General features: G+C 40.7%; 1 protein-coding gene across 3 annotated transcripts in view; it reads right to left on the bottom strand.

Moving 5' to 3' along the window:
* Map3k3 (mitogen-activated protein kinase kinase kinase 3) overlaps positions 1 to 25,527 on the bottom strand; it is a 71,022-nt gene that overhangs the window by 20,052 nt on the left and 25,443 nt on the right. For 2 of the 3 annotated variants that reach the window (XM_031350603.1, XM_031350605.1), the window contains 4 exons: positions 24,804 to 24,844; positions 21,190 to 21,289; positions 18,252 to 18,365; positions 12,279 to 12,399 (listed from right to left, as the gene is read on the bottom strand). In XM_031350603.1, the coding sequence (XP_031206463.1) occupies positions 12,279 to 12,399; positions 18,252 to 18,365; positions 21,190 to 21,289; positions 24,804 to 24,844 (376 nt within the window). Of the gene's footprint in view, positions 1 to 12,278; positions 12,400 to 17,555; positions 18,229 to 18,251; positions 18,366 to 21,189; positions 21,290 to 24,803; positions 24,845 to 25,527 lie in introns of those variants that run through there. The other variant, XM_031350604.1, reaches the window with a different exon arrangement.

The following is a 25,527-nucleotide window of genomic DNA, read 5'->3' as shown; positions in this document are numbered from 1 at the left end:
AGCTCACTGATTCCCCCTGGCTTTGGCAGTTGGGATGAATCTAGCACACAAGGCCACTGCTATAGACACTGGCCTGGGATGGGGGGGATAAGAGCAAAGGTTTTCTGGGCTTTTATTTCCAGCCAGAGACTTTCACTTTTTCCAATCCACACTGTGGCCTACAGAAAGCCAGCCTTGCTATCTGATGGGCGACATGCCAGGTGCTATTGTGCACAGGCCCACTGCCTGGAGCAGGAAAGGGAAGTCTCCCCAGACCAGTGACTATCAGAGGAAGCAAATGGAAACAGCAGGAGGCAGCATGACTGCTCCAGGGTATTTTCAGTTTTGTTTTTATCATCATTTCAAAAACACAGAGCCAATGAGAGGCACATCAACAGTTGAGAACAAGTGAGAGAAGGACAGGCCAGGATGATACTGAGCTGCAAGACCTGACAGTCACATATTTACTAGCAATGACCAGGAATGATCCAGAAGGTGCAAAGCTCTGCTATCAAAGCACAACTGATTCCACAGTCTTTGAGGGAGGGAATGTAAGACTCCATACTCACTGGTGGGAGGGGGATGCATTTCCCATGGGACAGCCTTTACTGATACTCCAGGCTGACTGTGCTGCTCGAGCCACATCAAGAGGCCCAGGCCAGCATCACAGAAGGGCCTATCTAAAGAGCTTCCTCTGAAGGCATTCTAAATGGAAAGAGAAGTTCAGGGTTTAAGCATGAGCTGTTAAAATTCTTCCCAGATTATGTTACTGTGTTAGTTTCTTTAACCCAGAGAAGCTGAGGAGAAATAAACTGTCTCCCCAGACTATGAGTGATTCTTTTGCCTGTATTCTGATTTAGGGCTGAAATGCAGCCTCTCACTCTCCTCAGAGAACCCTCATCAGGAAGCTGGTGCAGTCAGGAAGTTGCCTCCACAGGGAGTTCTAGGGCTTTGGGTCAGTGTTAATGTGCAGGTCACTGCAAGTACAAAGAGATATTTCTAAATCCTTTTCTCTTTTAGGGGATAGATAAGATAGGAGAGTAATCAAAAAATTTTTTTCTTCTTCAATAGAAAATTGGAAGCAACATTTCCTGAACTGCTCACATGGGGCTAATGATGTGCAAAAATACTTCTCAATCTTTTTATCCCATAGACACTAGCAACAACCTATGTTTCAATTTTAAAGCAGGTATTATCATTATACACTTTATAATCTTACCTAGTATCACAAAATTTACTGTAGGAGAAAAGAACCTCGGAGTATAGGAAGGAGACCATTTTATCTTCTCAATGTGTATTAGCAGAAACCACCTCAACTATCATGGTTTCTTGTGTCAGGACTAGAAGTTTATACTATGCAGTGTTTTGATTTTCTGCTACCAGCCATTGCTATAGGAAGATTCCAACCTTTCCCTTTTCCCCTTCATCTGAGTTCATTCTCTACATGGAGGAAGAGGCTTCTCTCCTTTTCACAGCATTACAATCCTAGACTCACAAAGCACCTCCCTGCTGAAGCTCACATAGCTATGGTCTATTTGCCTTCCCTTTCTTTTGCAGCTTATTCCTTTCCTTATTACTTGCAAAGATCTCTAAAGATATTCTGGCCATATATATATATGATATGATGTACATGTGTATGACGATCGATATATGTGTGTGTATATAACGCCCCCCACCCCCCACTAAGCCACTAGCTTTCACCAAACACCTTAAAAAGACCAATTGCCTCCACTCATCTTCAGGGTTGCAATCTGGCCTGCTAACCATGGGATTAAAGTGGAAAGGCAAGAAAGGTGTAGCTCAGGTGGAACACTGATTAGTACAGCTAGAGTCTTAGGTTCAAGCCCTGCACTGGGGTGGGAGGGAAGATGGTGTAACAGAGGCAAAGGCACTTAAGATAAATTAGGACAAAGGAATTAGAATGTCCCTTCTATAAATACATTACTTGTGACTTGGCTATACAATTTCAGGGTACCACCCAGCAAATTATGGAGGAATTTCCATAGACAAAGCTAGAAAGGATACATTCATATAGGCAAATTCCACCTATCTAATAATCTCTTCACAAGGCTATTAATTCTTTGAGGTAAATTCATTATCATGGAATTTTGTTGTTTTTGAAACAGTCTCTTCACACTGTAGCTTTTGATTAGAACTAATGACAATCCTACTTCAATGTCCTGAATGCTGGGAATATATAGGCATGATACACTATACCTACCTGGGGTTTTGTTGTTCTTTTTAGCATGAAATAATTTAACAGATTATCTGACTTGAAAATGATGGAATTCAAGGTTTGTTTGTTTGTTTGCTTGTTTATTTATTTATTTTTCGAGACAGGTTTCTCTGTATAGTCCTGGCTGTCCTGGAACTCACTCTGTAGACCAGGCTGGCCTCAAACTCAGAAATCCACCTGCTTCTGCCTCCCAAGTGCTGGGATTAAAGGCATGCACCACCACTGCTCGGCTGCAAAGTATATTTATTATGATAGAAAACAAACAAAAAACAAAACAAAACAAAAAAACCCAACGGTTAACATAGTAGCTACTTCAAATATTTCAGGAACTGTCATATAAAATCTTTGTTATCTAAGTTGCTTAAGCAACTTTTTTTCTTTTCTTTTCTTTTCTTTTTAAAGATTTATTTATTATTATAAATAAGTACACTGTAGTTGTCTTCAGATGCACCAGAAGAGGGCATCAGATCTCATTATGGGTGGTTGTGAGCCACCATGTGGTTGCTGGGATTTGAACTCAGGACCTTTAGAAGAGCAGTCGGTGCTCTTACCCATTGAGCCATCTCACCAGCCCCCACAACCTTTTTTTTCAATTAACATTTTTATTATTTTAAAAGATGTTTTTATTTTTATTTTATGTCTGTAAATGTTGTGCCTGTACATTCTGTATACCGTATACAGGTGTCCACAGAGACCAGAAGAGGACATCAGAGCCACTGGAACTGGAGTTACAGATGGCTTCAAGCAGACAAATGGGTTCTGGAGTGAAGGCAACCTTACAATGATAAATTGGTAAACCAAGAAAAGGCAGACTTTCAACCCAATATGAGGAAATTTTTCAGCAAAGATTTCTATAATTGCACTGGGTACGTTGTATTTCTCCAGCTGTACAAATGCTGTGATGGGATCTGAGTCTCCCTTCAAGTTGTAGCTTTCAACTACTCACAGGTCTGACTACAGAAGAACCAGTAGGATGCTGAATTGCTAAAGCTTACTTACTACTTTAACTTCTCCACTGACTCCATTTCTACTACTAGGATTTTTCTTAGTCTTTCATGCTTTTGACTCTTGGTCTCTTCTCATTTCCCTTTACCTTTAGAAAGCTTTACACTGGACCAGCTTATAGTAAGCTTATAGACATTTGTGGATAAAAATGATAATTGTAACCCTTATCCTCAATACTCTCCCTACCCTTTTTACTACTTCTAGCTTTAACTTTTTTTCTCCCTGAGCTGCAGACCCGTATATTTGCAGTGCTACAAATCAAAACCAGTGTTTCAAGTTTATGAGGCATGCACTTACCAACTGAGCTATATCTCCAGCCTCAAGACCCATGCATCTGACTGTCTCAAAGGCATTTAAAATTCAACATGACAGTGGCTAGAGACATGCTCCACAGTTAAGAGCACTGACTGCTCTTCTAGAGGACCTGGGTTCTATTCCTAGCACCCATGTGGCTGCTCACAACTGTCTGTAGCACCAATTCAAACAGACATACATACAGCAAAACACTGAATAAAGTAAATAAATAAATCTTTAAAAACAAAACAAAACAAAACAAAGGGGCTGGAGAGATGGCTCAACAGTTAAGAGCACTGACTGCTCTTCCAGAGATCCTGAGTTCAATTCCCAGCACCCATATGGTAGCTCACAACCATTTGTAATGGGATCTGACGCCCTCTAGTGGTGTGTCTGTAGACAGCTGCAGTGTACTCATATACATAAAATAATTCTAATAAATAAACAAATAAATAAAATTCAACATGACAAAATGTTAGGTCTGTGTCCCACCAGTACCCAAAACCAGATTTTCTTTTAGTAACTGCATTAATGAAAATGTTAGGCCTTTTCTTAGCTCAACAGTTCAATAATTGAGCTCTTATCCTCAACACCTGAAAATTCAATCCAATGCCATAGCAATTAGAGGCTTTTGGAATTAGAGCTCTTTCAGAGTTTTAAAACATTTACGTTTTACATATGCAGGTTAAAGTGCAGGGAAGAAACACTATGACACCTTTACCTGCCCCTCAGAGATATGGCATACACTAAAAGAAGGGAAAAAGCTCTATAGAGAAAATCAACTTCTTTCATTTACTGTTTTACATCATACAAGAACCTTCAGCATAAAATCCAAAAGGCCTAAGGAAAGTTCCATTCTTATACCTCAATGTGACAGGCAAATGTGATTAGACAAAAAGGGTATACCTACTACAACAGATGTGAGGGAACTCAGCAAGGGCTACCGAAATTCTTCTTGGCTTCAGTAAATGGGGTCTTCCCTCAAAGGTATAGTGTAACACCAATTCTAGGACGAGGGTCTTCAGACCTACTCTCACACAAAGTAGGTCAGAGAATTTCTTTATAGCTAGCTCTTACAAAGAAGTTAAGATTAGGTTACAGTAACATTTCTAGGTTTTATGACTAGCTTTCCAAGATAGGGTTCTCAACTTCCCATGACCCACAGAGGAAAAGATATTTTATTATATGGCCTGCATTGGGAAAAGAGTGGAGGACACAGGACAAGAGGAAGTCTGAGACAGACTGCTTCTGAGACCCTCCCAACGTCTTTCAATGCAAAGTATTTAGAAGTCAAAGAACCATGCTGGGGTATATTGTTTCCTGAGCACCATGACTATCAACTAATAATAACAATATTATAAATAAAGCTTGGATATTTTCTTTTTAAATTTTTAGTTTACTTTATGAGTGTTTTCTGCATTTATACCTAGTATCACAGGCGTGCCTGGTGTCTGTGGATACCAAAAAGGGGATGGGGTCAGATCCCCGGAAACTGGAGTTTATGGGCAGTTGTGAGTAATCATGTGGGTCCTCTGCTGGAGCAGAGACCTTGTTAGGTCTCTCAACTACTGACCCATCTTTCCAGACCCCCTATTCCTTTTCTAAAAATTCTTTTTTTCTATGATATGGGTCTTTGCTTGAATGTACATCTGTGTTCCCATTGAGTCCAGAAAAGGGCATTGGATCACCCCGCATCTGGAGTTATAAGTAATTGTGAGCTGCCATGTAGGTACTAATAATTGAACCCAGGTCCTCTGGAAGAGCAGCCAGAGCTTTTAACTGATGAACCACTTCTGTATCTAAGTGCAGGTGTTTTCAGATATAAAGCTGGAAATGTAATTCAGATGGGAGAGTAATTGCCAAGCATGCATAAGTTCTGGGTTCTATTCCCAGTTCCAAATAAAACAGGTATGGTGGTGCATACCTGTAATCCTATAATCCCAGAACTAGGGAGGTAAAGGCAGAAGGAACAGAAGGTTAAGTAAGATGCATCCTCTGCTACATAATGAGTTTAAGGCTAGCCTGGGATATATGAGATCCTGTGTCTTTCTTTCTGTCTGTCTGTCTGTCTGCCTCCCTCACTCTCCCCCCCCCCCCCCCCACACGGGGAGGGAAGAAAGAGATCCTCACATACATAACCTCTGAAAAACTCTATGCTTGTGATAGGATGAGGCCCAAGTTTTAGAATAATTATAAAAATAGTCACGCCCTCACAGAAGCCCTAAAAGTATCTGAACAACTCCCTTGGTTCCCCATACCACACTGTGAAAACTACTGAAATGCCATGTTCTGTCAGTGATGTCTCAGATCCATCTGTTCCTTGCCTTACCTCTGGTACCAGACTAATCCAAGCACTGGTCTTCTTTCACCTAGACCACCCACATTAGAATGTATGGGTCCCGGGAACCCTTCCAGTCTATCCTTCACACCTCGGCCAGAACAGTCTTTGACAATGCAAATCTAAATATGTCATCCTATCTTTTCATCATTACTAGTGACTTTTCACTGCTTTTTTAAAAAAAATTATTTTATTTATGTGTATGAGTACACTGTAGCTGTACAGATGGCCATGAGCCATCATGTGTGTGGCTGCTGTTGAACTCAGGACCTCTGCTGGCCCTGCTCGCTCCGGCCCAATTCACTGTAGCTGTCTTCAGACGCACCAGAAGAGGGCGTCCAATATGGGTGGTTGTGAGCCACCATGTGGTTGCTGGGATCCGAACTCAGGACCTTCCGAAGAGCAGTTGGTGCTCTTACCCGCTGAGCCATCTCCCCAGCCCTTCACTACTTTCAACAAGGATTAAAATGAGTCTTCATTACTGTCTGTTAGGGTCCTGCCCCCTCTCTTTGAGAAGGCCTGCTTTCTTTGCTCCTGGTTCTTAGTACTCCAGACATCAGTAGTTCTCTTAAACAGTCGACATTCTCTCCAGCCTTGGTTCTCAACAAACAACCCAATCTTTGCACAGCTTCCATATGTGCTCTAGGTGGTATCCTGATGTTCTTCTGTATCATGCAGCACACACAACCTCCTCGTCAGATTGTAACTATGCACAAGCAAACTTTTTTTTTTTTACAGGTCTACATAGTCCACAGCACAAAGACTGTGTCTTGTTTGGTATTCAGGTTTCTGGCCCATGATGGACTTCTTTTGGTAATGAACAAAGACACAGTTTGGTGGAAAAGACAACATGATTTCCACTCTAACTGTTTATGATGCAACATTTTTCTATGACTTCCAAACAAACAAACAAACAATCCTAGGTACAGTCAAGGTTCTTAGAAAGTGGCCTTGAGATACTTTCTTGACCTCCTCTATGTCTCTTCCAGATGTATCAGCCTACACAGACCTGAAAGACAGAACATTTTCCATGGCTCACCCTAAGTCTTCTCTCTTCTGCGCCTATGGGAATCCTCCAGAAGCTTCTTAGGTCCATCTCCTCCACAGAATGCACTTTCCATGTTACTCTGGTAGAAATCAATTCCCATTAGGCCAGGCATGGATGAAGCTGGGCATGGTAAGGTAGTGCATGCCTATAATCCTACTACTTGGGTGGTACAGGCAGGAGGATCAGATGTGTAGGAGCACTTGGGCTGTATGAGACTTTGGGATTATTGTTGTTGCTTTTTTTTTCCCAAACAGGTTTCTCTGTGTAGTCTTGGCTACCCTGGAACTCAAACTCTAGACCCAGATGGCCTCAAACTCAGGGAGATTCTTTTGCCTCTGCCTCCAAAGTGGTGGGATTAAAGGCATGTACCATCACCACCCAGATTTGGTTTTGTCCTTTAAAGATCCAAGTCTGTAGTACCTCAAACACACATGGTGTATTTTGGAGCCCTCCATGTTCTTCTGTAATGATGCCTAGGAGGTGCTCTTTGCCATGCCTGGAATGCTAGCCTTAACTCTTTCTTTGTGCATCAGTTCTGATGTTATCATTACTGTAAAAGTTTCTATTCTAGGGAGAATGTGTGTTCCTACAACCCTTGACTTCCCACAGGCTTCACTGTCCTGTTCATTCTAGCCCAACATAAGTACTCACTGAATAAAAAGAAGCCAGGCTCGGGCTGGAGAGATGGCTCAGCAGTTAAGAGCACTGACTCTGCTCTACTAAAGGTCCTGAGTTCAGATCCCAGCAACCACATGGTGGCTTATAACCACCTGTAATGAGATCTGATGCCTTCTTCTGGTGCATCTGAAGACAGCTACAGTGTACTTACATAAAATAAATAAATAAATCTTTAAAAAAAAAAAAAGCCAGGCTCTAGGTATGCTGAGATATGGGTACCCATTTTCTAGACAAACTGAAACAATATAAAAATCATATTTAACATGTCTACTCAGGGAAATGATTTCCATATATGGTTTCCTACAACACGGTAAAGGACCTCAGTGGCCCAGCAGTTAGCCCTTGTCTCCACATAGGAATCACAGGTTCACATTACTGCCCTGTATCAGTCTTCAGCAGTTACAAAGAATGAGCTGCCCATCCTTCCTCTTCTATTTCTACAAAGAAATTTTTCCTCTGCCTCTCCACTTTCTCCCATTATGATGGACTGACATACCTGAAACCTACCCACTGCTCACTAACTCTATGGTTCTATTCGAAACAACAGGAGAAATAGGTAAACCTTTTTCTTTGCCCAAATTGGCTTCAAACTCACAATTCTCCTGTTTCAACCCTGTGAGTGGCTGACAATGCTTGAGACCATGCTTGAAGGTGGGCTTGCCTTGGGCACTCCATTCCTGTTTCCTAACAATGTTAAAAAACCCTTAGAGATCTTTTTATACTTATTTAGATTTGCAATGTTGTGGATTTTGTGAGAATTTATTCATCCACAGTCTAAAATTTCTTAAATCACAAGTTTATTGTTGCTATGTATTTCTTTTCCAATATCCATCATCTGTGTGATTATTTTTCACTCTTTTCTATTTTGCTATTGGAACATTCTCCATGTTTGTTTGTCTTATTACTTACTTTCCTCTAGTATTGTTTTTGGGGTTTTTGTTTTGTATTGTTTTGTTTTTAGAGGGGAAGGCTCTTTTTTTTTTCTTTAATTCTTTAAGATTTATTTATTTTATGTATGTGAGTACACTGTCGATCTTTAGACACACCAGAAGAGGACATCAGATCCCATTACAGATGGTTGGAGTCACCATGTGGTTGCTGGGAATTGAACTCAGGACCTCTGGAAGAGCAGTCAGTGCTCTTACTCGCTGAGCCATCTCTCCAGCCTGCAGGAAAGGTCTTATATAGTACAAGCTGTCTTCAAACTTACTACATAGCCAAGGGTGGCTTTGAACTCCTGATACCTAGCCTCTAAAATGCTAGCATTTTACAAGCATACACTCCAACATCCAGTTTCTTCTACAGTTAAGTTTTAAGTATTGCTTTCTTTTTCTTGATAAGATGTGATGCACTCTGTAGTGGGGAGTATGGCTTGGTCCAAGGTTCTGGGTTCAAATCATATCACTGTTTAAAAAAAAACAAAACCCAAATACATACATACACACTAAATCCACATACCACACAAAAACCAAACTTTTTGTGTCAAAACACACATGGGATTTGAAAAGGTATTGTTTAATTGTGACTTTTTATTTTGTATTTTGAGACAGGGTCTCAAAGGTCTAGGTTGGCTTTAAACATCTGATGTAGATGAGGAAGCCCTGAACTCTTATCTTCCCACTTCAGTCACCCATGGTGTCATGATACCCAAATTAGCTTTTGCTTTGTTTTGCATTTTCAAACAGGGTTGGTTCCATGTTGTCTGCATGTGTCACAATGCCCATCTTCCCTATGGTTTCTACTTTTATTAAATTATAGTTAAAACAGTATTTTTGTTGTGGAATTACATAAGCTTTCTCTCTCTCTCTCTTTCTTTTTTTGTTTTTTGTTTTTGTTAGTGTGTATGGCTTTTGTTTTGGGACAGGGTTTCACTGTGTAAGCCCTGACTGGCCTAGAATTCTATGCAGATGAGGCTGACCTCAAACTCATAGGGATCACCTAGTTCTGCTCCTGAGTGCTGGTGGTAAAGGTGTGCATGTGTGTCACCATACCCAGATGTTTGTTTTTTGAGACAGGGTCTGATGTGGTTTAGCTGGTCTGTCACTCACAACATAGAGCAGTCTAGCTTTACACTCTGGCCATTCCTTTTATTTCTGCCTCTTGAGTTCATAAGCCATACTATCACACCCATGTTTGGGAGGTTACTTTTAATACCCTACTACAAAGGCAATGTTTACAAAAGGTACGTATTTTCTTGGAGGAAAAAAAAGTCTCTTTTCTATAGTTTCTAAATACATCCAATAACTAATATCTTAACATTATTAGCTCCCAAAGAGTCTTTAATTAACAAACTGGATTTTTGAGCTTCATTAAAATTTCTAAAATGTTGGATGTGGTAGCTCATGCCTGTAATCCCAGCACTGAAGGAGAAAGGAAAGAGGAATGTAAGTTCTAGGGCAAGCAGAGTCACATACTGAGTTTCAGAGAAGCTAGAGTGAGGCCTTGTCAGTGGTTTAGAGTACTCGATACTCTTGCTGAGGGCTAGGATTAAGTTCCTATTAGCCACGTGGCAGTTCACAACTGTCTGCAACTCTATTTCTAGAAAATTCAACGCCTTTTCTGGCTTCTAAGGATATTTGGCATCCACATGATGTACATAAATTCAGAAACACACATATACACATTTTTTAAAAAGTCAAGTTGCTATTATTTCTCAGGTTCCAGACAATCAGCTTTTTAGGGCATTCTGCACAGGGTCTGCTGAGATCTTGCCTCTTTCTCTTCAACTAGCTTATGAACATATACCCATCAATTATTTAAAAATCTGAAATTCATTTACATTCAAACATGCAGCTACAAACATTAACAATGAGTGTTACCTGAGTTCCAGAAATTACTCAGTGAGACAATGCCAGTGTCTCAGCAACTCATTGTTTTCTTGATGCTCTCCTGGGAAGAACATCACTGACAGACAGGCTCAGAAGCAGAACAAAGCTGACACCTTCAGACGCAGCTCAGGGTCTACAGAGAGCAGCTTGACAGAATTCTGCCTTGTGTGAAAAGGAAAACTTGGCTTCCTAAGTGGCAGCAGCAGGTGTCTCAGATCATCAGGGCAGTAGGCACATGCAAATGTTTAATAAAGTCATATTTCTTTTGATTTTTAAAAATACTTGTTTGTATATGATTTACACATAGATATGTGTGTATGTGAGTGTAGATGACCACCAAAGTCTGCAAAGAGAATTGGATCCCCTGGAGTTGGAGTAACAGGCAGTTTAGAGCCACTTGCCATGGGTGCCAGGAACTGAACCTTGGTCCTTTGAAGGAGTAACGCCTCCTCTAACCCAGTGGCCACCTCCCCAGCCTCCAGGTTTCTATCGTGATAAAAATCCCGCGGTTCAAGAGATGTGTTTTCTCCTCAGACCCTTTGCGGGTTAGCTCTCCTTTGCGGGTTAGCTCTCCTTTGCGGGTTAGCTCTCCTTTATTGGTTAGCTCTCCTTTGCTGGTTAGCTCTATGCTAACCTGACACAAGCTAAGAGTCATCTGGGAGGAGGAAACCTCAACCAAGAAAATGCCTCTAGGGCTGAAAGCAAGCATGTAGGGCATTTATTAATCACTGCTGTGAGAGGGCCAGCCCATTGTGGGTGGTCTAGTGCTCCAGACCCCCTGGTCTGATGGTCCAGAGTACAATAAGAAAGCAGCACTTTTTTACAGCTTCTGTATCAGCCCCTGCTTCCAGGTTCTTTCCCTGTTTGAGTTCTTGCCATGACTGCCTTCAATGAGAAAACCCCTTTCCTCCTCAACTTTGGCTCATTGTGTTTCATCACAGCAATAGTAACCCTAAGTAAGAGAGACCTTGAGAAGTACCCAGAAGAACACTGTATTATCTGATTTAGAACTCTTTCCTTGGGAGGTCTAGCAGCAACTGTAGAAGGGTTTAACTTCTTTGCTATTCAGTTGTATAGACTCTGTTAATGCTCTGAGTTTCCAGAGTGACTCAGCTGACTGGTCAGCATCTTCCATGAAGTACAAGGATTTCTTAGGAATGAGCAAGAAGCATGTATTCAACGCAGACCTGACCCCTAGTTTGACAGGTCTCCTGTAATTCTTCAAACAAATGTCTGAGATCACTTTCTCAGGGATGTTTAAAACAAATTTAATCATGCCATCCTATTGTTATTTTCTAAGACCCTTAAGAATCCAGGTCACTTCATGTCCCCTCTACTCCAAATAAAAACATAAGAGCACTGTCTTAGTCAGGGTTTCTATTCCTGCTCAAACATCATGACCATGAAGCAAGTTGGGGAGGAAAGGGTTTATTCGGCTTACACTTCCACATGGCTGTTTATCACAAAGGAAGTCAGGACTAGAACTCAAGCAGGTCAGAAAGCAGGAACTGATGCAGAGACCATGGAGGGATGTTCCTTGCTGGCTTGCCTTCCCTGGCTTGCTCAGCCTGCTCTCTTATAGAACCCAAGACTTCCAGCTCAGGGATGGCACCACCCACAAGGGGCCCTTCCCCTTGATCACTAATTGAGAAAATGCCCTACAGCTGGATCTCATGGAGGCACTTCCCCAAATGAAGCTCCCTTCTCTGTGATAACTCCAGCCTGTGTCAAGCTGGCATACAAACCCAGCCGGGTACAAGCACTAACTACTTTGCATGGTGATAGTCAATATGCATTTGATGATTGTTTAATAGTTGAATATTTTAAATGTGAGGACATCAAATTTGTAAGGACAGTGAAGAAGAGACTTACTGACAGATAGGTGCCTGCTTCTGGGCTCAGGAGCTTGGTAGATGGTATTTATATCCCCTGCAGACTGGGAAGGCTTGATCCGAACCTGCCTGGACACTCCAGAGTGGGGAGAGGAACTAGTCTGTAAGAGAAGAGGCAAAAGTGTGAGCTACATTTTTAAGTAATCAGGTCTATGAAGGATCTTCATCTTTCCCCAGGACTTCTCACACTCCTTAGGCACCTTTAAATACATAAGCTACCAGGTTTTTCACAAAATTTCAATCCTCATCTGTCTCAGCAAATCACTATCCTTGATGTATGTTCACAGCTTCAGTGATATATAAGCACTAAAATCTGCTGCCCCAATTCAAGGGGTGATGACCCAGATACAGAAAACAGGCATTCATGTAACAATCTGCCAAGCAGGGAAGAGCAGTAAATACCCTCTCATAAAATTATCTACAAGAGGATGAAGAGGCAGCTCAGCGGTTAAGAACACTTGCTGCTTTTACAGAGGACCCAGGTTCAGCTCCCTGTACCTACATGGCAGCTCAAAACTATCTAACTCCAGTTCCAGGGGACCCAACACTCCTCTCTGGCCTCCTGCATTCATCATTAATTGTGCTAGCCCAGTCAAGGCACTAGGCAAGAAATTAAAACACCGAGAAAGCTTAAAACTGAATATTGAGGATGACCAACCACGACATAATTTTAAAAAAAAGAAAAAAAAGCTTTACCAATAATAAAAATCAGAGCTACAATTTGGGCTAAAGTTTTTTGCTTGCTTCTCTGTATCTTTTCTACCTCCCAACAGGGGGAAAGGCACCTCATAAACAATTTCTATATCCTGTCCTTCAGGAAAAAGGCTTCCCGCTTCCAGGGGCAAGTTCAGCTGCCAAGCAGCCTTCTCCAGCCTTCCCATGCCAGACTTTATCACATGTAGGGTTGTCTTGACAAACTGTCTTGCTTTAACAGGAAGTCAGAACCAAGGGGAAGTGAATGCTCTTGCTGAAGCCTCCGATGTGCAATAGCTCTCTGCTGAGAGTCAGAAAGGAAAAAACAGCCCAAACCACATACTGGGGGAGAAGGGCAAGGAGGGGCCCAGAGCCCTGCAGACAGGGAAAGAGCTACATGACGAGTATCCAAGGTCCTCTGCTTAGACACAAAGCCTTTCACATAGTGGGGATTGACTCAATCTTGGCAGCATGAATTTAAAATGATTCAAAGAACATATACTCTAACCTTCAGTTTTAAAAATCTATAAACTGGGGTAGCAAGAGCTGGAGAGAGAGTTCAGAAAAGCACTAGCTGCTCTTCCAGAGGGCCCAGGTTCGATTTCCAGCACTAATATGACAGGCACAACTGTATATAACTCCAATTTCAGGGGATCCAACAACCTTTTCGGGCCTCTATGAACATCAGGCACACATGTAGTGCAGGCAAAACACCAATACACAATTGGGTTCAATCTCCAGCACGGAGTAAAACTAGCCAGGGTGATGCAGACCTGTAATTCCAGCACTCTGGAGGTGAAGGTAGGAGGATGAAGAAGCACAAGGTCATCCTTAGCTACATGGTGAGCTCAAAATAAGCGTGGGTTAGAGACTGCCTCAAAACAAACAAACAAATTTTTGTTTGGTTTTTTGAGACAGGGTTTCTCTATGTAGCCCTTTCTGTCCTGGAACTCACTCTGTAGACCAGGCTGGCCTCAAACTCAGAAATCTGCCTGCCCCTGCCTCCCACAAGTGCTGGGACTAAAGGCATGCGCCACCACTACCCAGCTCAAACAATTATTTAAATACACAGTAACAAAGACTAAATGAGGCAACTGCAGAAAATGGAGATTCACAGAAGAGAAATAAAAGGGTCAACATTTATCAGTGATAGGAAATGAAGACCAAAGATACCGCATGCTGGAGCAGTGCACTTCAGTGTGATCTCTGGTGCCAGTCTATGAACTGGCAGCACACTGGTAACCAGTAATGCACAGTAATTCTGGAAACACTTCACAGCAACTTGGCAGAGTAACTTTACATTGACTGAACATAACAACTAAAAACTATGGGCTTATAGTTACAAGTGCTCATTTTTTCTTGTATGTTTCCATGGATGTGGGTAAAACCCACAGGGTTTTGTACTTATCAGGCAAGCATTCTACCACTGAACAAACCCCAGTCTATCTACTTCATATTTTATATTTCGCTTTTCTTTTCCTTCTTTCTTTTTTGAGACAGGGTCTCTCTACTATAGAGCTCTACCTGTTCTGGAACTACTATGCAGACCAGGCTAACTCTGAATTTCCAGACAGATATTCTTGCTTCTTCTGTCTCCTGAGTGCTGTGATTAAAGGTGTATACCACCAACACCAGCCCTATTTCACCTTTCAAATTGAAAAAATAAATACATGGCTAATGAAAAATTAGAAATTAAAAGGACAAAACTGATATTTCATGTGCATGTGTACATACATGTAAATGACATGGATTAATGATGGGTATATTTCCTTGCTCTCCATCTTTTAAAACAATTACTTACTTAAAAATAACTATTTATGTATTTACTTACTTCTGTATGTGCATGTATAGAGCTCCGAGGATAGCTTATGAGAGTCGGTTCTCTCCTTCCACCATGTAGGCTCCAGAGACGAAACTCAGGTCATGAAGGTTGGTAGTTAAGTTCCTGAGTCATCTTATTGTCCTCTATGTTTATTTCATTAAATTCCTTTCTTTTTTCCCTCCCTCCCTCCCTCCCTCCCTCCCTTCTCTCTCTCTCTCTCTCTCTCTTTCTCTCTCTCTCTCTCATTTCTTTCTTAGAGGCAAAGTCTCATCATGTTGCCCTGGCTGACCCTTTTTACTCTGTGTGTACTTGTATGTGTGAAGGTACATATATATATGCCATAGCACGTATACAAAGACAACTTTTGGAAGTTGCTTTTCTTCCCACCATGTGGTCCTCAGAATAGAACTCAGGTTGTTAGGCTTAGAAGCAAGAGCCTTTACCCACTGGGAGACTTGCCACCCCATCTTTATTTCTATTATTATTATTATTATTATTATTATTACTGCTTTTGAGAAAGGATCTCACTGCTGGTGGCTCCAAAATCACAAAAATTTGCCTGCCTCTGCCTTCCAAGTGTCATGGTTAAAGGCATTCCCCACCACACCTAACCTCCACTATTAATGTTAAATGTAAGTATTAATGCTAAAAATAGAAGCAGCTTAAATTTGCCAATAGTAACCCACCAAAAATTATGTAATTATGGTATATCTTGTCAAGGAAATTGTATCATTATAAATTATAATTATGAAGAATAAATACCAGCACAATGCTTGTGACAATATTAAGTAAAAGCATAATTTAAGAGACTTGCAGAACTAGCATTGAAAACATTCACATAATAATGTACACATAAGTTAGAAATTCAAAAGGTATGTACAGAAATAAGCCAATAAATGTATTATGATGAGGACTATGTACACCTGCTTTGCTTTTTTAAATGTGTAACTTTAAATCAGTGGTTCTCAACTTTCTTAATGTTTTGATTCTTTAATACAGTTCCTCATGTTGTGGTGACCCCTCTAACCACAAAATTATTTTCATTTCCTACTGTTATGAATCATAATGTAAACATTTGTGTTTTCCAGTGGTCTTAGGTGACCCTTGTGAAAGAGTTGTTTGACTCTTAAAGAAGTTGTGACCCACAGGTTGAGAATCACTGCTTTAAATTATAGGACCTGAGACACTTAGGTAGCATTTGTCCTGTGTAAGACCATGAGTGTCAGAGCTCGGATGGTCAGTCATCTTTTAAATAATTCTGTACCACAGCTGTATCTGTCACCTTATGCAGCTCTTGGTAATTGGGATATGGATGTAAATAACTACTAGCTATCTTTAACTTCTCATCAGGGGATCAGAGGAGTACAGGCTTCACAATCAGTCAGAGGTGATAGTTCTCAGGCAGTAATTCAACTAAATTGCCAATGCAGCCTCTTTTATAAGGAAGGGAGGTTTGTTAAAATGATCATCTTTTGTTAAGAGTTTGTGCTGGCTGGTCTGATGTCAACACAAGAGTCATCTGAATGGAGGGAACCTCAATTAAGAAAATGCCTCCATAAGGCATTTTTTCTTTTTTTCTTCTCTTTCTCTCTCTCTCTCTCTCTCTCTAATTTAATTTAGTTTTTTTATGACAGGGTTTCTCTGTGTAACAGGGTCCTGGCTGTCCTGGATTCCCTTTGTAGCCTTAAACTCTCACAGATCCACCAGCCTCTGCCTCCCAAGTGCTGGGATCAAAATCATGAGCCACTATGCCTGGTTCCATAAGGCATTTCCTTAATTAGTGATTAATGAGGGAAGGCCTCATTTACTGTGGGTGGTGCTATCCTTGAACTGATGGTCCTGGGCTCTACAAGAAAGCAGGCTGGGAGCAAGCCAGTAAGCAGCATTCTTCTATGGACTCCTGCCTCCAGGTTCCTGCCCTGTTTGAGTTCCTAACTTGACTTCCTTAGATGATGAAAAGTGAAATGGAAGTGTAGGCAAAGCCTTTCCTCTCTACCTTGTGTTCTGGACACAGGGTTTTATTGCACAATTGAAACTACTAACTAAGACAGAGTTCCAGAAACACTCTTTGTGTATTATTTAAAGAAATGATGGAAGAGTGTCTCAAAACAATGATACAGCTCCTGTTCTTAGAGAGTTTACAGTATTTTGTGATATAATTTACAAATATTCAACAAGAAGACAATTACTAACCAAAATATGAACTAGTATAAAAACCACATCCAAACTAAAGAAATAAAATAATAAAATAGTCAACAATGCTGGTACACTATAACAAATAAAATCAAGCTGGCTGCTAAACAAACAAATAACCCAGAAGAATGTATAGACTGACTGCAGATAAGGAGGGAGTAAGCTGAAGAATGTGAAAAAGATGAGAGTGGGGAGCTATGAGCAGGGGCAGTTGGCAATTGTTGTGAACTGAATAAAAATGGCCTCCACCGGCTCCTATCTTTGAGTGCTTAGTCACCAAGAGGTGGGACTGGTTGAGAATTAGAAGGATTAGGAGGTGTGGTATTCTTAGAGAAAATGTGTCACTAGGTATGGGTGCTGAGGTTTCAAAAGCCCATGTTAGGCCCAGTGTTGGTCTGTCCATCTGTTTGTCTTTCTGTGTCTGTCCCTCCCTCTTTCTATCTCAAAAAACAAAACAAAGTAAAATAAAATGGCAGCATAAGGGCTAGTCCACCTAAACTACTGTGGTATTCTTTATCTACAGATCTCATCTCATATAACCATACTTACTGTCCTCAGTTCACTGTCTTCAAGTTTAAGAAAAAGGAAGAGTGCCAAGAAATCTTCAGGAACATGCATCTACAGTGATAGCAGATAGGTCAAGATTGCAAGCATACAATGTACCCACAGAATGCAACCACAGAATGTACATCCAGAGAGACTATTCCATACAGGAAATTATGTAAAAGATAATTCCCAGACATTTGGTAAAGCAGCCATTTTAAGCTGGTAAACTCTACAGCCACCCCCCTCCCCAACAGAAGTAAAAATGTATTTCTTATAATGTACTTCCAAGGCAAGGTAAGGCAAGGCCTTGGAGTTGAGAAAGTTAGTTTCAAAAAGCATATGAGTCTCAAATCCCTGACAGCTTTTGGTAACTCCTATGCTACATAAATATCTCTTATTAAGGTCAAAAATCTAATAGAAGGACTGTGTGTGTGTGTAAAATGTTTTCTCCTTTATCATGAAATATTCCCCCAGCCCCAATACTGTTAGTCAAATAATCTTTGTTGTAATCTTTGTTGACCCTAACAATCTGGCTCCTAATGAAATCAATGTAGAAAACTTGCTGGTCCCTGATGGGGCTGGACTGTGTGTCATACTCTTACTTTGGCTAAGAAACACAATATTCTATCAACTAGGCAAGGCAGGATGAAGAGGTGTGAGCTCCGTCTCCTGCTGCTGGCCATGGCAGAGGCTACTTACATGGTTTCTGTCTTGGGATAACAGCAGTATCCTAAGGCTTTTCATACTTGAGCTTCTATCCAAAATGTCAATTGCTTTATCAAGATCATCTTGGTTTTTCAACAGAATGGAGAGCTACAACAACAGGACACAGAAAATCATACAAAATACAAATCCATTTCAATGCTTTAGTTTGAAAAAAAAAAGCTAAAATATGTTTAGAGAGAAACAATCTCATTGGCTACATTGGGATCTTAAGAGATCTATCTGAAATTATAAGGTTTTGTTTCCTCTCAATGTGAAGTAATTCCTAAAGAGATTTAGAGTTGTGCATCCATCAGTCCCTCTCAATCTTAAAACAGTGCCATCACTACAAATATATATGTCTTATGCCCACTTATATTCTGTCCCTCATTCCCACTACCAATGCCAGGCAACCAGCAGCGTATTTTCTATCTCTGTAGATTTGTATTTTCTAAACTTTTAATATAAATGCAATCATACTGTGTGTGTGTTATAAGTATGTATGTCTTGTTTTTTTGTTTGTTTGTTTGTTTTTGAGACAAAGTCTATGTAGCCCTGGCTGTCTTGAAACTCACTTTGTACACCAGGTTGGCCTTGGACTCACAGAGAGCTTTTTTTTTAAAAGATTTATTTATTTATTTTATGTATATGAGTACACACTGTATACTCGCTCAGACCCAAAGATTTATTTATTATCATTAATAAATACACTGTAGCTGTCTTCAGATGCACCAGAAGAGGACATTAGATCTCATTACAGGTGGTTATGAACCACCATGTGGTTGCTGGGATTTGAACTCAGGACCTTTAGAAGAGCAGTCAGTGCTCTTACCCACTAAGCCATCTCACTGAGCTTTCTACCTTTGCTTCTTGACTGCTGGGATTAAAGTCATGCACTACCATGCCAAACCTCTTTGTTTTAAAAGTTTATTTTATGTGTGGGCCTGAGTGTGTGTATGTGCACCATATGCATGCTGGTATCTGCAGAGACATGCATGTGAGTGTCTGTAGAGACCAGAGAGTACACTGTTTCCTTTAGAAAGACTTTTAGGTCATTATGAGCTGCTTGATATGGGTGCTGGGAACCAAACCTGAGTCCTCTTCAAAAGCAAGTTTTCTTATCTGCTGAGCCACCTCTATAGCCCCTTGATTAAATTCTTCATTTTTTAAAAGAGTATACTTATTTTTTGAAATGTGTAATGTTTTGCCTGCATAAATGTAGGTGTACCATGTGTGTGCCTTGTGCTTATAGAGATCAGAAGGTGTTAGATCACCTGAAACTAGAAACATGGATAGTTGTGAGTTACCATGTGGTGCTGGGAACCAAATCTGCATCCTCTGCAAAGGTAACAAGTGCTCTCAACCACTGAACCACGTTTCCAGATCCTCAGTTCAGTTAGTCTTAGGCCAGAGACAGTGGCACATGTCTGTTATGCCAGCACCAAGAAGGATAAAATATGAGAATTACACAAGTTTGAGGCCAGTCTACCTTGGCAATCTGATGTGTTTCAGGTCAGCCTGGGCTATAGATAGAGACCTTGTTCCAATAAAACAGCAACAACAATAACAAAACAGAGTTTTCACCTTGACTCATTTAGGCTATGCTACTGCCACCAAGATGCACCTTTATTTTTATAAATTATGAGTTAGTGATTTTCTTATCAAGTTTGCCATATTTAAAATATTTACTTAAAAAATTAAAGATCACTGGGTGATATGATGGCTCATGCCATTTGTAATGCCAGTACTTGAGAGGCAAAAGCAAAAAGACCAAAATTTTAAGGCCAGCATGGGCTACTTAAAAAGACCTTGTATAAAAAAACAAAACAAGGCCTTCAGCAACTAAGATCAGGTTTAAGTACACACCTATAATCCCAGTACAGAGTGTCTGAGCAGGAAGATCTTGAGTTCAAAGATAGCCTGGGCTTCATATTGACACTGTCTTAAAAAATATGTAAATAAAACAAACCTGTAACACATATACACACACATCTCAGCAACCACCAATGTAGGGACTAACTGTAGAGACATTTTCTAATTTGTTATCAAATATAAAACTACACAGTAAGAGGTTAACAATGTGGTTCAGTGGTGAAGCACTTGGATGCCAGACTCACATCAATTGTCCCCAACACATTCCCCTTAACATACATGTTTTATATTACATAAGCATAAATATATTGCCTTTCAGAGTAATAGAAACCACTAGCCTAAACCAACTGTAGCCTTTCTTAAGAGCTACAAAAATAATCTTCAAAAAAAATTTCTTCTTAGGTGAACTATGGAACAGAAATAAATAAGGACTGTTGGAGAAAGGAATGAAATAGTTAATCAATGTATTAAGATGTTAATTTGTTTGTTTTTTCGAGGCAGGGTTTCTCTGTCCTAGAACTCACTGTAGACCAGGCTGACCTCAAACTCAGAGATCTACCTGTCTCTGCCTCCCAAGTGCTAAGATTAAGGGTGTGTGCTACCACTGCCTGGCTTAGATGCAAACTTTTGAAATAAGCTATAATCAGAATTAAACTCTAGAAGAAAAATCTACCCTTTATGACCGTAACAGATGATCTATCCCTTAGTTCTTTACACCATCCCAGCCCCTGCTAAAATTTCCACTTTTGTTAAGGTGGTGTTGAGGAAAACAACATCAGCAAAAACCTATTATAAAAATATAAAGAAAGAAATAAAAAGAGCCTTGGCTCTGGTACTTTATCTTATCCCACCATGGAATATCTGATCTACTTGTTGCTGAATAAGATGAAAGTTGCTAAATAATCTCTCATACTGTAAATAAAAATCCCAAGTTGTTGCAATTAATAAGAGGCTCCAGAAACAGAAAACCCTCAGATGATATTAAAGAAACAAACTAACAAATTTTCAGGTAAAAGGTAAGAAAATGCACATGACTGTCCTCTTTCCCATCCATCTTTCTTACCTCATTATTCATATAATGCAAATCAAGAGGCTGCCCAAAGACTGTTGTCACTTTGTGCTCCACATCTTCATATCTCACAGGCCGGCTGAATGCTATAATTCTAAAAGGGAACAAGAGTTTTGGTTAACTATATATTTAAAATTTAGAAACTATCTTAGTTACTGTTCTATTGCTATGAAGAGACACTATGACCAAGCAACTTACAAAAGAAAACATTTAATTGGGGGCTTGCTTACAGTTTCAAAGGATGAGTCTAAGACCATCATGGTGGTGTGGGAAAAGACAGGCATGGTGCTGGAACATTATACCTCATCCACAAGCAGCAGACAGACATTGGTCCTGGCATGGGCTTTGGAAACCTCAAGCCTATTCCCAGTGGCACACTTCCTCCAATCTGTACCTCCTTAGCCTTCTCAAACAGCCCAACCAGAAATCAAACACTCAAATACCTAAGCCTATGGAAGCATACATATTCACAGAAAATAATTTTGCTGTCAAATTTGTGTTGTTAGACTGGGAATAAAGCTAAGTGATAGGGCAGATGCCTTAATAACAAAAATTTAAACTCTTGCCCAAAACGGTGGTACATTCCTTTAATCCCAGCACTTGGAAGTCAGTAGCAGCCAGATCTCTGTAAATCTGAGAGCAGCCTGGTCTACAGAGGCCAGATAGGACTGAATGGTGAAATGTAAAAGTTCAGTTTGACCCTGTCTCAAAACTACAAACCTTCTAATGATAAAATAAATCATCAATGAAATTAAACCATAAAAGTCAAAAAAAAAATCAATAAAGGCTGGGATTGATATAAATAAATAAAATTAAATTTTAAAAAAATCAGAAGGTGTAGAGGGCTAGAGGGACAGCTCTGTAGTTAAGGGTACTACCTACTCTTTCAGAGAAACTAGGTTTGATTTCTAATGCACTAGGCACAACAGTGGTATACATGTAGGCAAAACACCCATACAAATAAAATAAAACAAAATATAATTTAATTTAAAGATTTAAAGTTGGGATTGGTGGCACATGCGTTGGCTCGGTAGTTAAGAGCACAAGGAACCTCACAACTGTCTTTAAGTCCAGTTCCTGGGGTTCTGACACCCCCACACAGACACACATGTAAGCAAAACACCAATGGACATAAAATAAAATATTAAAAAAAAAAAAGCTGGGTAGTGATGGCACATACCTTCAATCCCAGCACTTGGGAGGTAGAGGCAGGTAGATCTCTGTGAGTTCCAGGCCAGCCTGGTTTACACAGTGAGTTCCAGGACAGCCAAGGCTATACAGAGAAACCCTGTCTTGGGGAATTTGGGGAGAGGGAAGAGGCTGAAGCAGGAGAAACCCAAGACCTAGGTTGGCCTGGGATACAAAGTTGGTTCAATGTCTGCCTGAGTATACAGTGAAAAACTGTAAAAACTCCCATCCCCTTGGAAAAAAGAAGGAAAGAAAGAACTTAAGGGAAAAATCCGTAAGAAAAAGACTATCTCTTGAGCCTCAGTATAAGAGAATGTCCCTCCCACAGATTTGAAAAGGAACCAAGCTCAGAGATAAGTTTTTCTGCATCGTCTGGCTGTGAGACAGTTACCCTAAACGGCTTCAAAGTCTGGTTATGATCAGAAGCTGTGGCTTTCCAGAGCCAATAAGAGCCAAACTGCTACCACTGCACTGACTAACAGAACTTAGGAAATGTTGAATGAATTGTGTTTTACTACTAAGTTTTTCGGAGGGAGCCAGTTGTCCTCTCTGCACTCTTACAGGACAGTCAAGGTCCTCCACTTCTAAAATAGAATTCTATGAACGTGAGTGGCTGGACAAATGTACAAGTTACTACTTTTATTACTTTTTCTGTAAATTCCAAATCGACACAGGCCTTCATTTATAAGAGATGGTTCAATAGTTAAGAGCACTAGCTGTTATTCCAGAGGCCCTAGAGTTTGTCTCCCAGCACCCACATAGCAGCTAACATCCTATTTCCAGGTCCAGGGGATCCAATGCTCTCTTCTGGCCTCCTCAGGCACCTGGTACACAGGTGATGCACAGACATACATGCAGGCAAAACATGGACACATATAAGATTTAAAGAAAAGAAAACATATTAACAGTAAAGAAAGTCTACAATGATCCTCTTTACAAAATCGTAAGAAATATAATACCATGAAACTAAAGATTTGGTACAGAACAACTTAAGTTTGGCTCTCTGGTACTACTAACTCTCTCAAGCCCCCAATTCTACACATAGTACACAAACTGCAAAATCCCATGGTTCCTGAAAACAACTTGGGTGGGGAAAAAAAGGTAGATTTTCAAAACCTTGATAGCAACATTCTGCGGCTCAGGCTTCAGAAAGCCATTCCTGCCTGACTACCTTAAATACTTGTGGTTTCTCTCTGGCAGCTTCTGTGAAATCAAACACATACACTCACAGTTTAAATCTACTCACTGAAACTGCATACCACTTTGGGAACAGGGAATTCAGGAGACCGTAACTGCATAATTAAGCTCCAACACAATTGATCTTTTGATTCCATATCTAATTCTGAAAAGCCTCTGGTGCTCTAAGTTTTTTCATTCTTTAGAAACTGTCAGGCCAGAAACTAAAAAGTGCCAATGATGAAGTGGCAGCTTAATTTCCTTGCTACTGTTGGGACACAGGATATGGAACTGGGGACAGCTTGCTCTTCTCTCCTCTAGGTTTAGAATAGCCTTAGACCTCAAAGCAGTAGCAGGACCCTGGCTCTGCGGAATCACCATTTCCACAGTACTTTCACCAGGAAGCTCTTCCAACCTTGTACATTTCTCGGAGAATGGGTCATTTAGAGGGAGAACAGCAACTACCCATCTCCTTTGAAGCTGACATCAAAGTGGGTTGAAATGCATCAGCTGCAGAAAACTCAGAATAAAGAAAAGGAGTACTGAGGCACCTACAGCAGGACTCTGTGGCCTTGTGGGAATGCTCTTTACCCCTCTGTGGTGGTCGAAATGACAATGCCCCCTACAGGGTCATGTTTGAAAACTGGATCCCCACTGGTAGAATTGTATGGAGAAAGGTAGGAAGTGTGGCCTTGTAGGAGGAGCTGTGCCACTGAGGGTGGGCTTTGAGGTTTTAAAAGAGTCCCACCATTTCAAGTGACTGTCTACCACCGAGCTGAGTCGTGGTGAGCTCTCAGTGACTGTCTACCACCTAGCTGAGTCGTGGTGAGCTCTCAGTGACTGTCTACCACCGAGCTGAGTTGTGGTGAGCTCTCAGTGACTGCTCTACCCTTTTCCTTTGCTTCCCTCTATCATGATGCTTTATTACAACAGCAGACAAGTAACTAAGGAAACACACAAAGGGCTGAAGACGTATGGAAGGGTGCCGCAGAAGGGTGGGCAAGTGCCTACACTGACACCACACTCAGAGCACAGGACCCTAAACGCTCCTTGATGAGCAGAGAATTAAGCAGAATCACACTTTTCTTACTGAGAATTTCCACCTTGGCATTTTACCAAATACAACTAAAACATTAACAAGAAACATGAATTAAAAAGAGAAAGGAAGTCTTATAATGAGGTAGTTTTCTGAGCTCAGTGCTTTCTCAGGACTTCAGCAAACATTAACACAGAAGGCAACTTACCGTCTCTCCCCATTGTGTTCAAACTTGATTCTGACGTCACTCTGCCAAAAGGAGTAACAAATAGGTTAGAGAGTTCTCTGAAGTTTCCGATAAGTCATGGATAGCCCTTTAGGTATTGGGCAAACATTACCATTAATAAAACACCTAATGGCTCCTGTTCCAGTTTCTCCATTCCGAAAAACCACTCTTTCCTTCAAACTTGAAAATTCTGCTTTAATCTTCCCCTCTTTTTTTCCTTCAAAAATGTTTCATACAATATATTTTGATCATGTTTTCCCCTCCTCCAATTCCTCCCAGAACCTCCCCCATCCAACCAACTTTTTGTTTTTTTTTACTCTTTCAAAAACAAACAGAACTGAATAGCTTCCACAGACTCAAATGTTTAAATGCTAGTTAGTAGAACTATTTAGGGATGGTTAGGAGATATGGCCTTGTTGAAGGGGGTGTATCACTAGGGGTGGGGTGAGTTTTGAGGTTTCAAATGGCCATGCCAGGCTCAATTCTATCTCTCTTTTCCTCCATTTTCTCTCTCTCTTCCTCCCTTTTCTATCCCTCTTACCCCTTGTCTGCCTGTCTGTCTGTCTCTCTCTCTCTCTCTCTGACTTCTGCCTAAGAATGAGGATGTAGGGGCTGGTGAGATGGCTCAGGGGGGAAGGGCACTGACTGCTCTTTGGAAGGTCATGAGTTCAAATCCCAGCAACCACATGGTGGCTCACAACCACCC

Source organism: Mastomys coucha, unplaced genomic scaffold (genome assembly GCF_008632895.1).
Source record: "Mastomys coucha isolate ucsf_1 unplaced genomic scaffold, UCSF_Mcou_1 pScaffold5, whole genome shotgun sequence".
In the NCBI taxonomy this organism is placed as follows: domain Eukaryota; kingdom Metazoa; phylum Chordata; class Mammalia; order Rodentia; family Muridae; genus Mastomys; species Mastomys coucha.
This window is presented reverse-complemented; position numbering and strand designations above follow the sequence as displayed.